The following is a 12,898-nucleotide window of genomic DNA, read 5'->3' as shown; positions in this document are numbered from 1 at the left end:
GCTGTATAACAGAATACATTTTATTTGTCCTAATGCGTAAGACAATAAATCTTGTTTATTCTAAGCTGTCCCCTCCCAAGCTTGAGGGTGGCCCCTGTTATAGTGATGGAGCCACCGGCCACTGTGTCTCCTTTCATCTCAGCTGTGTCTTTGTGGCCTGGGGGAATCTTTCCCAGGCTGTCCCCAAGTTTCAGACGTCTGGTTTGTTCTAACTTACCAGAGGTGGACTGGACATGATTTTCTGTATCTAGGAGAACTTGGTCCAGAGAATGGCTTCTGTTTGCCTGTTTTTCCCTGGAATCCCATGTGAAAGCTGCCGGTCATTCTGTTGGACTTTTTGGCTGCTGTGGGGTACTGGGAGCAGTAAATGGTAACAACCAAGCTCTGCCTTTTCGATCCTGCTTCCTACCGTGATCTTGCCTTAATCAGCTCAGAGTCCATCCTCTGATTGGTAGAGTGAGGCTTGTTTTACCTGGAGGGAGTTGATCAGTTATTTAGTAACTACTTGCTTTTCCCATCCCTGTTGTTGTTGTTGTTTAGTTGCTAAGTCATGTCTGACTTTGCGACCCCATGGACTGTAGACTGCCAGACTCTTCTGTCCACGGGATTTCCCAGGCAAGAATACTGGAGTGGGCTACCATTCCCTTCTCCAGGGGATCTTCCTGACTCAGGGATGGAACTCATGTCTCCTGCATTGCAGGCAGATTCTTTATTGCTGAGCCACCAGAAAAGCCCTTTATCCATCTGTGGAGTACAATTGACAAGTTAATATTGTATATATTTAGGGTATACAGTTTGATGTTTCGATTCATGTATTCATATATTGTGAAATAATGCTACCTGATGCAAAGAGCTGACTCATTTAAAAAGACCCTGATCCTGGGAAAGATTGAGGGCAGGAGGAGAAGGGGACAACAGGATGAGATGGTTGGATGGCATCACCGACTCAATGGACATGGGTTTGGGTGGACCGTGGGAGTTGGTGATGGATAGGGAGGCCTGGCCTGCTGCGGTTCATGGGGTCACAAAGAGTCAGACACGACTGAGTGACTGAACTGAACTGAATCACTGCAATTCAGATAATTCACATATCCGCCACCTCATGTGTGTGTGTGTGTGTGTATGATGAGAACACTAAATATCTACCCTCTTCATGAATTTTAAGTATGCAGTATTGTATTATTATTATAGTCACCTTGTTGCACATCAGCTCTCTAGACCTTATTCATCTAATAATTGAAACTTTATATCCCTTGACCAACATGTGTGCATGCTAAGTTGCTTCAGTTGTGTCTGATCATTTGAAACTCTATGGACTGTAGCCTGCCAGGCTTCTCTGTCCATGGGATTCTCCAGGCAAGAATACTGCAGTGGGTAGCCATTCCCTCCTCCAGGGGATCTTCCTGATCCAGGGATCAAACCTGAGTCTCTTTTGTCTCCTGCACTAGCAGATGGGTTCTTTACGATCAGCACCACCTGGGAAGCGCATGCCTTGACCAACATCTCCCTGTTTTCCCCTCCCACCATTCTACCCTCTTCTTCTAGGAGTCTGACTATTTTAGATCCCACATATATAAGCAAGACTGTGCAATATTTTGTCTTTCTGTGTTTATTTCAGTTTGCATAAGTGTTCTCCAGTTTCACTGATGTTGTCAAAAATGGCCAAATTTATATTTTAAGGCTGAATTACATGTATATAATCACATTTTTTTATCCATTCATCCCTTGATAGATATTTAGGTTGTTTCCATATCTTGGCTATTGGAAGCAATGCTGAAATGAACATGGGTGGGCAGACATCTCTTTGAGATACTGATTTTATTTCCTTTGGGTATATACCCAGGAGTGGAATTGCTGGATCAAATGGCAGGTCTGTTTTTAATTTTTTGAGAAGCTACCTTACTGTTTTCCTCAGTGGCTATACCAATTTACACACTACCAATAGTGTACAAGGGTTCCTTTTTCCATACTCTCACCATACCTGTCAGTAACTACTTCCTGAGCACCAGTCGTGCCTTGGGTCCTGTGCTAGGCACTGGGGCTGCAGCCTTGGATACACCGAGCATGATCCCTGCCACTGTAAGATGTGACGACCCAGGTCTATTTGCTCAATTATAGCTCCTCCTCCACCCTCAGTTCCCACAGAGGAGGCACCGTCTTTCTGTAGCTCAGTTCCATCATGGGCCTTCTGGCTTTTCCAAAGAGCTTAGCATCAGCTGTAAATGTTCCTGCTCCCTGCTCCAGACCATTTATAAAAAATAGTAAATAAGACCAGTCACAACACTACTGCTTGGAGAGTGCCCCAGTTCCCACTTCTCCACGCAGAAATGTGTCTTTTTCTATCTCTACGTTGGTTCTCTCTCCATGGCCAAACTGCCCAAAGTCCCATGGAGACTCATTATTTTTAAAACCTTTTCATGTGGAACCTTGTCAAAGGCTCAGGGAAAATCTAAATAGCTCAACTGCAAGTTCTGAGCTAGGAATCAGGAGACCTGGGTTCTAGTCCTGACTGTCATTAGTTTATCACTGAATTTTAGAAAAGGCCCCAAACAACCCCCATCTCAGTTTTTTCATTGATAAAAAGAGAATGATTATGCTGGCAGTCAACATCATAAAAATTGTATAGCCATCAGATGAGACAGTGTTATTTAAGAATAACATTCTCAGCAAGGTATAAAACAAAAATATAAGGGATCGTTATTTTGAAAATTTACAACAGCATCTTTTTCATTCATATGCATGATTCTTTCCCAAAAGGACTGTGGAAGATAGACATGGTTCCTCCAGCACTCCTGGGGTGATGCTTGTTTATCATTAACAACTTTCACTCCTAGAAGAGACGCAGGTTTATAGATCCAGTAGGACCTGGCTTAACTTGTGTTGGTATACTATGTAAGTGCATTGAAGAGTGGACTCTGGAATTGGTCAGACTTCAGCAGGGGTCCAGACCACGCTGATCACTAGATGTGTGACCATGAACAAGGTATTAAAACCTCTCTGTGCCTTATTATTCCTGTAAATGGAATAATATTAAGGCTTCATGGAGCCGTGAGGTTTAAATGAGAAGATAAATACATGTAGAATGCCTTCCATCATGCCTGACACATAGGAGCCACTAAGTTGCTAGCAGTTCTTGTTGCCCAAGAGCCAGCAGCTAGTCCAGCCTACTTAATTTGATGGCTGTCCATCAAATTGTCCATCATTCAGCACATCCCATCACAAACTCCTGTTATCCATGTCTTGTGTGAGACTCTTTCAGCAGACAGATTGAATGGATGCTTTCCTTTCTGTTTCCTGAAACAAGTAGTATGGATTGGGTGGGTTGATGTGCAGGGAATAACCACCTTTTCAATTACTGATTTCCTGCCCTGGAGGAGTGGGCAAGGTGGGTCCCATTGCCCCATGCCTTGCCTCTCCAGGCCGGGAAAAACTGGCCGCATTAGTGCTCCCTGGTCCACACCTCTGTCCCTGCCCAGTTCTCCTAGTTTCTTCTGATGTCCACATCCAGCCCATCACCTCATCCTAAAGAGCAGGGAAGGTGGAGCCAAATGATAAAGACAGTCACTTAGGCACTGAATCCAATTTCCCTCGGGGATCACAACACAGGGCACCGGAGGGGACTCCTTTCTGCCAGCATCCCCGAGGGGTGCCTGCTCCTGCTGGCAGCCTTAAGGGCCTGGAGACCAGCCAGGCTGCACAGGATCACTCTTGTGCTGCTGCTCCAAGGGTGATTCACAGCTGGGGAGGCAGCCTGGCTGGGCTGGAGGCCAAGGCCATCACCGCACAGTCAGACTTGGGTGGTAATCCCAATTGGTTTTGCATGAGCTCCCATTTCATTCAGATTAAGGAAAGACCTGCTTGGGGTGGACATTTGGTGGCTTGGGGGTGGGGACAGAAGGAGGAGGGCTACTGGATTCCCAGGCATTTGGATTTTAACAGCTAAGCATGTCTCTTCTTAATTCCTTCACCAGTTTTTTTTTTTTTTTTTTTCCATTCTTGTTGTTGTCCTGAGCTTAATGGGAAATCTGCAAAGAAGAGTTTGAACTTCATTCATTTCTTCATTTTAAAAATAAATATCTGTCAAGCACAAGTGTTTTAGCTTCAGAATTGGGAATAACTGATGAAAGCCTCTGGAATTTGTACATACCGGAGGCCCCTGCCTTTGGTGGTATCCCCAGAAAGTAAACGTGAACCTCATCAAGGAACAGTGTCCCTCATGTAACCGGAGTGGTAGGAAAAATACGGATTCCTGGGTCAGACTGGATCCTCATTCATTTGTCAGATTTGATAGCTCAGGGCAGTTATTTAATGCGCTGTGTCCCATTTTCCCCATCTATTCTATCAGAACATATCATTAGATATTGCAGAAAACCTTTGTGTTACTTTAATTAAGGAAATATCCTGAGTAGCTAGAAAGGCCTGGACACATGATAGCCTTTGGGGCTATTTTGATTCAGTGGCTCAGGGACATCACCAAAAACCAATGCTTTTCATCTCTGTCCCTGACCTTCCCTGGCTCCAGCCCCCTACCCTCTTCTTATAACAAGAGGGTTGCCAATAGTTCTGGGAGCTACCTGATCTTATGAAGGGTGAGGGGAGGTGCTTTCTCCCCCTGTCACAAGACATAGTCCTTGCTTCACTCTAATTGCAAGTGTTGAATGGTTTGGGTCTGCTTTCTCTCCACCACTGTGGCCAGAGAGTGAGATTAAACCAATTTGTTTCTGCCCATCAAAGACCAGCCCAGGAAGCAGGGGGTGGGTCCAGTCCCACCTAAAAGGTGAGAGAGGTTGGAATGGATCCTGGAGGGGCCATGCAAGCCAGGACAAAAAAGCTCTTGAGAAGATTATATCAATAAGGAATCATGTGTAAAATCATCTCCCAGTACCTGATGTCTAGGAAGGGCTGAAAAATTGTGCTTAAGAGGAAGACAAGCAAAAAGGCTAGCACAAACCCCAAATCAAATACATATGTCACACACCACCCTGGTGTCAGAGTTCAGTGAATTTAACAGAAAGGAGAGACAGCACACTTTTGGATGAATTGATGTTATCAGATGGTATTAATATGGTGTTCTTTCTGTAACTTAATTCCTCTGAATAGCTCTGCCATTCTCCTTGAGCTCATAAAAGGTTAAGAATTACCTATTAAAATTAAAAATGAATATATAATGGGAATATTATTTTTGGAATAATTTTCTAATAATTTGGAATATTATATTTTTTCTCTAATTTGTTTCTCTAGTTTCTCTAGTTTGTTATTGAAATTTCTAAAATTACACCGCATTATCTTATAGAGACTTGTACAAATGGCAACTGATCAAGTTTGGTGATCTAGCTATCGCTTCTCCCCATCTACCTCTGGCATTCTCCTCACTTCCTACATTCTTACATGGATGGTAATGTTTGATCCCAACTTATGTGGATGGAAATATTAGTGCTCATCAATAGTCATGGCAAATCTGTGAGCCCAGACTGGTGATGATCCTGAAGACCTGGGCCAGCACCTTGAATCAGGGAGTGGGTGGCATTGGGAAAGTCCTATCTTTTCTAGACTAGTCCTCAGCCTTGGGGAATGTGGACAAAAGTCTTTCCTCATGGTCTTCACATTGTTCCAACAGTTCTAGGAAGGACTGTTAGATGGCCCAGAGATGACCTAGTCTGTTAAGTGTTCTTGGAAGACTGAGAATGACTCATGCCCAAAACACATTTTCCTGGAATGCCCACATGCCCTTCACTGGGGACATAAATAGAAACTCTAGGGTATTTGGGGACCCTACATGTATTCCAGAATCTGAAGCATAAGCCAGTGGGTTCATAGACAGAACAAGTCCACCTGGTGTGAATTTTGGGGGGTTCTGGCTTCTCCTCGAAGGGCAGCAGTGATCCTGGCTGCCAGTTTCAAAGAATCAGCCCATATCTTTACATCCAGATTTATTCTGCTAACAAATGTAGCTAATGATACTGCCTTTCTGTTGTAGGATGATGCTGTGATCTGAAGCAGCATCAGTTTTCCCATTTGCCTCATCCCCAGATTCCTCTTCCCCCATATCAGCCCCACCCTCTTGTCCAAAGATACACAAGCAAGGCGTCAAAGTTGTGAGCCTAGGCATAGTGAGCCAGAGAGAAGACATCAGGTTCCGAGTGCAGCCTGATTTCGCCTCCCCCTGCCCCCCACTCTCTCCACCGCGTCTCGGCGTCTCGGCCATTCCCCACGAGAGGCTCCTGCTGGGCATGCGCCGCTCTTTTGTCTTTCCTGATAGTTTAGTTGGTAAAGACTCCGCCTGCAATGCGGGAGACCTGGGTTTGATCCCTGGGTTGGGAAGAGCCCCTGGAGAAGGGAAAAGCTACCCAGTCCAGTATTCTGGTCTGGAGAATTCCACTGGATGAGTCCATGGGATCACAAAGAGTCGGACACAACTGAGCGACTTTCACTTCCCTTCACTGGGCTCACCGCCCGTCCCTTGCCCATGGGGAGGGAAGCTCCGGCTGAGGCTGGACATACGGCGGCTCAGGATCTGAACTCACATCTGAACTCTCTTCTTCCTCTCCTCCACAGATCCGGGTAGACGGGCCCAGGGGCAACGCCCTGCAGTATGAGACGGTGCAGGTGGTGGAGCCCGGCCCCGTGCTCCGGGACATGGCCTTCTCCAAGGACCGCGAGCAGCTCTACATCATGTCAGAAAGGCAGGTAAGGCTCTCTGCGCTCTGCCAGAAATTCATCTTGCCGCTAAAGACTAGCCTGTGGCTCCGTGGAAACCTACAGGAGGCTGGCGGCAGAGAGGGGGTTTGATTTATTGGGCTCAGTGTGTATCCTTTCTGTTCTGCTGCCTGGGGATGGAGGCTGAGTGCACCAAAACAGGGAATGAAATGGTTCACATATCAAAATATCCGTGAGTCAGAGACAAATCTACTGAGTTCAGAGTGATGGTGTGTATAGGGGCAGGGCCAACACTTGCCCTCTTTTGAAGAAACACGGTACGGATGCTCAAGTTTCTGGTCTAGGTTTTCCTACACACTGTATAATCTGCTGCCAAAGTCACTGTCACGGACCCTGGAGTTCTATGGTGGGCAAGGATTTGTCACCCCCCCAAAAATAGTTGTGGGCAGATCATGAAAGAGTCAGATGGATGGAGATTCTGAAAAGGTCCATGTGTGTGAAACGAGATGCTGTGGCATGTGTCCTGAGCCTTTGTGTGATAAGATGCGTGGCATCACCGATGCAACAGACATGAACTTGGGCAAACTCTGGGAGATGGTGAGGGACAGGGAGGCCTGGCATGCTGCAGTCCGTGGGGTCGCAAAGAGTCAGACATGACTGGGTGATTGAACAACAGCAGCAAGAACTCTAACATGAAACCTCCAGCAAATTCCATGCGGCCATGCCAGGCAGAACAAATACGGTGTGGGGATGGCTATTAGCTGAGGTGGAGTAGGAAATGGCAAAGCTGGAGTTACTTCTGGAACTCAGCTGAGAACTCAGTTCTTCAGGGGTCCCTGAGTGTAGATCAGGGCTCATAAGTTTGCAGCAGGCAGAGGAATCAATTTTCCTTTGGAAATCTGGTCCACTTAAGGGTATGTCCTGTGGTACCCTAATTCACAGAGTGTTCCACCCTGCAAGAAATGCCCCATCCCAAGTGTGGCTTTGCACGGCCCTACCTCCATTGCCTCTCTGGAGGATGGGTCATCCTGGGAGCTGTCCTCCCAGCCCATGAATATGTATACATTAGCTCCAAGCAGCCAAGGCAGATTCCTCGTCTTATTCATCTTCATTAGCGAGGCCTGGACTCCCCAGAGGACCTTGCTGACAGAGTCTAGATTGTTCCCTCTCTGCAGAGTGGGGGAGATAAATACCACATTATGCCACCCACAGGGCTTGTGCATTATGCCTTGGGAGCCCACAGCAGCTCCAGCCTCCCCCAGAGCTCGATGACATCTTCCCGGGGTGTGAGACCCCCCTATTCAGCCACAGTGGGACTCATTGTGGTGTCCTGGTTGAGGCTGCCATGGCCGGGGAATGGCCTGAGGTGGGGCTGAGCGGGGAGCCTTTTATCCCAGGAGTCAGGACCTGTATGAAGCTGCTCCTTTGCTTTCATTCCTTATTCCCTTCTGGTGGGGCCTACACTCTCCCTCCCTGCATACCTCCAAGGCCCTGGATGCTGAGAGGAAGTAGCTTTCCTCTGTGGAATGAATTCTTCAGAGAAGACCCAAGACCTCTACAGGTGTTGAATGCTTCAGGATTTCTTACATGACCTGAAAGCCAAGGTTTCTGAACCTGAGACTTAAAGACTTCCAAAGAAGAAAATACAAAAGCTGTGTGGAGCCCCCTCTGATAGGTGCCTTGGGATTTAAGTTTCTTGACCTCAGCTGTCCTGCTTCCCTGAGGGCACAGTTAGTGGTCAGCACCCATTCAGGCTTGACCCGAAAGGCCTGCTGGGAGCGCTGGATTATGGGCACTTTGGGAAGAAGGCAGGAGTAGATGGAGTCAAGGCCTTCATCCATCATGGCGCTGCTTTTCATGGAGAAGGGGTGGCTGCCACCCAAATCATAGCTCCAAAGCCCTGATATCTGGGCCAACAATCCACTGGGGTTACAGATTCTCAGTGGGGAGTGGTAAGGTAGCAAGACGGGTAAATAACCAGGCCTTGTTTTCAGGATATCTGATCATAAACCGTGGTCCTGCCATTTGCTAACTCTGATCTCAGGAGCTGTTAAGCTTTGTAAGCTTCCTTGTTCTCAGCTGGCTCATGGAGGTAATGATAAAATCCAGTAGTGTGGTTCCATGGATCAAATGATGTAATGCATGTAATCAGCATGAATCAAGCCTGGCAGAGTAAGGACTCGATAAGTAGAGGCTCTTATTCTTATGACATTGCACCAGGAGTGTGTGGAACTGGCTGCGTGTGGAGTCAGGCATCAAGGTTCTGGGTTATCTATGAAGGGTGGAGCACAGGTCAAGGTCAAGGCAGGCCTCTGAGCAGGGATCCAGTCCTAGTGGAAAGCAAATCAAGAACCCACAACCTGCGGCTCTGACGGGACAGGAGCAGCCTGGTAAATACATGTAGCTGGAGATATAGCAGGCCCCAGGGCATCAAGTGAGTGAGTCATGAAGGATTGGAACACTTTGCAGGCCAGGACTACAGGCTCAGGGTATGGGCTGATGACACTGATGTCGGCTCTCCTAAAATGTGCTTCAGTTTCTCATCTGGCTAATATTCTATTGTCCCTTAAAGCTTAGCTTTTTTGCCACATTCTCCACTGAGTTGTTCCTGACCCGGGGTTTACACCTCTATGGTAGCTCTTCTCCAACTGAGTCGTGATGACTTTCTTATTTATCTATTTTTAGTTGAAGGATAATTACTTTAACGAATTGAAAGCTAAAGCCATATGATCATCTCAATAGATGCAGAGAAAGTTTTGGACAAAATTCAATATCCATTTATGATTAAAAAAAAAAAAAAAAAAAAGAACATCCAGAAAACAGGCATAGAAGTAACAGCTCAAAATGATGACTTTGATTTTTCCCTCCTACTAGACTGTCAGCAGATGGAGGACAGTTCTTTGTCTTTTTCATCCGTCTAAACCTCAACTTTAAACCCTTTATTCTGATGAATGAATGAATGAACCCCCAGTGTCTTCACTGAGCCAGAGTTAGAAAAGAGAAGGACTGATACAAATGATTTATTGCTTATCTTAATTCCTAAGTTTGAACTTAGGTAATTAATGAAAAGACTACACTTTGGATAAAGGAAACACCCCCCTCACCACCAGCAAACTTCAGTCCCATTTATTACTGCCATGACTTTTGCCCTGTTTTGAACTATTTTTTTCTTTGTGTTTTCTCTTATATAAACTTGCTGGTTAAACTTAAATAGCCTACTTTATCTCTTAAGTAATAATATCATACATCTCATGTGCTGCTGCTGCTGCTAAGTCGCTTCAGTCGTGTCCGACTCTGTGTGACCCCATAGACGGCAGCCCACCAGGCTTCCCCGTCCCTGGGATTCTCCAGGCAAGAACACTGGAGTGGGTTGCCATTTCCTTCTCCAACGCATGAAAGTGAAAAGTGAAAGTCAAGTCACTCAGTCATGCCCGACTCCTCGCAACCCCTTGGACTGCAGCCTACCAGGCTCCTCCGTCCATGGGATTTTCTAGGCAAAAGTACTGGAGTGAGGGGTGCCATTGCCTTCTCCTCTCATGTGCTAGTCATACATAATATTCCTAATTGTGATACTGTGATTTAAAATAAGAAAAACATACTTGGTCTCCACCCTATTTATGGTACAGAATTACCACAATCTTTGGAATTTCCCAAGTGAAGAGAGTAATGGAGCTACTATTACAGTTATTTGCAAGCTGAATAATTCCATAGCCGGATACTGTTTCTGTTGTTATGGATAGCTGAGTTCCGCTTTGTTTCTTGTCCAGCAAGGGCCGCCTTCCATGTGTACTTTCTGGGAGTGGCTGAGTGCGCCCTGCTAGGTATCAGCGTCATTTTGTCAAGGTCTGCCTGTCTCCTGCTGGGCTATATCATGCGTCTGTCCCTTTCCTTTCTTCTGCATGACTCTGGGTATCTCCCTAGGGTGTGTGTGTGTGTGCATACACACACCTTCCCCTGTGTCTGACTCTGTGTGTCTCCATCAGTCTGCGTGACTGTATATGGTATGTGTACTGCAACTGCTGCACTCCCCAGGGAACGTCTATATACACCGAAACCAGTGCGATAAAAACCTGCCAAACTGATGGGGAGGGAAGTGAGAACAAGTGTCAGTGAGGCAGACGCACGAAGAGACGAGGCGGCAGAGCTGGTGGCTGTCCTCAGGTACCCTGGAGCGACCCCCTACGGGGAGGAGAAGCAGCTATTATCCCCACCAGGAAAGTGTCTTCCTTGATAGCCTCAGAGCAAGTGGCAGATTTCTCAGTAAATTTCAGCATCCCTGCCAGCCACACTCCATCTCTCCCCTGCCTGAGAGCCGGGGGCCTTGAACACATGTTTCTGCTCATGAGATACACTTTCAATTGTGTTTGGGCCAAGCTGTCTCTCACGGAGCTCTTTGTTTTACTGACTCCTGTTGACAGTGGGTCAGCTTCAGGTGCCTGGGGACATCACAGCCTGTCCCTCTCATAAGCCAGTGGCACTCTAGTCCTAGCTGTACTAGGATACGGGCCAGGATACGGATGCCTGCAGGAGCTGAGGAGGTGGGTCCACCTGTGGTCAGAGTTACCTAGGAAAGCAGGGCCAGGCAGGGGTCCACCGTAATCCGGTCCACTTGGCTCCATCATAAGCCGGTAGGGAAGCAGCGAAGGCCGTCTTGCTTTGTGATGAATCACCCAGGCCTGATTCATTCGTTCACTCAACAGATTCACTCAACTAGGCAACTCCTACGTGCTGAGCACGAGCTCAAGCACTGGGGATTCAAAAGTGAAGAAGCGTAAATATCCTTGACTTTAGGAGCTTGTGGTTTCAGCAAGAGGAAACAGTCAAGAAGAATCAACCTGCTAAAAAGTCCTATAGTAGATTATCAGGTCATACATGCCATGGAGCAGGATAAGGGAATTCGGGAGGACTGGTCAGGGTGAAAGTCTTGAAATTTAAAAAGCACAGTGATCAGAGAAGGCTTCCCAGAGAGCAAAGACATCAAAGTGAAGGGGCCTGTGGAGGACCCCTGTCCCCTTCTGTGTTTTCTGTATTTCTGTTCAAGCTCTCTGCCTGAGATTGTGAAATGGAGAGATGGTGAAGAACGCGTGGTGGGAGAGAGGGCTTCGGGGAAAGGATGCTTTGTAAATGATTTGTACCAGGTTGTGAGTTTCAAAAGGAAGCTCAGTTCAGGGGAAAGTGATACTGGGGTTCAAGGCTCACGCCCCTTGGGACTTGCACCCTCTCTGGGTTGTGCTCCTGCCAAGGACCCTCTGTGCGATAAGGACACCATTATTGCCCCTCTGTGCCTCAGTTTCCCTCCCTGCCCCCACCTGCCTCCCGGGATGTTCTGAGACTAGCCGACATGAAGTCTGACAAGCTCAGAGGTCCATGGACCTTGGTCTCTTACAAGTGCAGTCCTGGGGTCCAGGGTGATGGCTCCTGTAAGAATGATTTCCCTCCCTGGTGCTGGGTCCCCAGGCACAGGTCATTCCTCCCGTCCCGCAGGGCCGAGCTGTCTGCTCCAGTTTGCATTTGGATGGCTGACATTTGCTCCCAGCACCCAGGCAGGGCTGTTCCCAATAGCTCCTGGGAGAAGGGGCTTGAAGTGCAGGCCTGAGAGCAAGCGACTGCCCGTGAGCCACCGCAGGCATTCGCAAAAAGAGAAGAGCTGTTGCCCTGTTTCCCCCAGTTTCACTCAGGTGAAAGCCTTCCCACTTGTTTGGAGCTGTTCCCAAAGGATCCTGGGCAGCATGACTGAGATGTTTCACTTCTCCCTTCCTTCTAATAAAGGCAGAACCTGGACTTCCCTGGTGGTCCTGTGGTTAAGAGTTCTCCTGCTAATGCAGAAGATACGGGTTCAATCCTTGGTCCAGGAAGATCCCACATGCCATGGGAAAACTAAGCCTGTGCACCACAGCTACTGAAGCCCACCTGCCCTAGGACCCATGTTCAGCCATAAGAGAAGCCATTGCAATGACAAGCCCATGCACTGCAACTGGAGAGTAGCCCCAGCTCACAGCAACTAGAGAAAGCTTGCGCATACCAACGAAAACCCAAAATCAGCCCCAAATCAATTGATTCATTAATTTTGAAAACATGGCAGAACCACTCCCTGGGAGGGACCTGGGCAGGGGAGATGACTTCCTGTTCCAGGTTCGACACTCCGGTGCTGGTAGCTGAATTCTCCATTGGGCCATAAGGCCTCAAGGCTTCTCAGGCCCAGCTCTCTCCTGCTGCCTTTGCTTCTGTGTCATGAGCAGAC

At 47.4% G+C, this 12,898-nt stretch overlaps 1 protein-coding gene across 1 annotated transcript in view; it reads left to right on the top strand.

The window, feature by feature from the left end:
* PLXNA4 (plexin A4) overlaps positions 1 to 12,898 on the top strand; it is a 481,515-nt gene that overhangs the window by 306,666 nt on the left and 161,951 nt on the right. The window contains exon 4 of the mRNA XM_070788177.1: positions 6,556 to 6,687. Coding sequence (XP_070644278.1) covers positions 6,556 to 6,687 — 132 coding nt within the window. The remainder of the gene's footprint in view (positions 1 to 6,555; positions 6,688 to 12,898) is intronic.

The sequence above is a fragment of the Bos indicus genome, chromosome 4, assembly GCF_029378745.1.
Source record: "Bos indicus isolate NIAB-ARS_2022 breed Sahiwal x Tharparkar chromosome 4, NIAB-ARS_B.indTharparkar_mat_pri_1.0, whole genome shotgun sequence".
Taxonomy (NCBI): domain Eukaryota; kingdom Metazoa; phylum Chordata; class Mammalia; order Artiodactyla; family Bovidae; genus Bos; species Bos indicus.
Note: the sequence above shows the minus strand (reverse complement) of the source record. Positions and strands in the feature narration are given on the sequence as shown.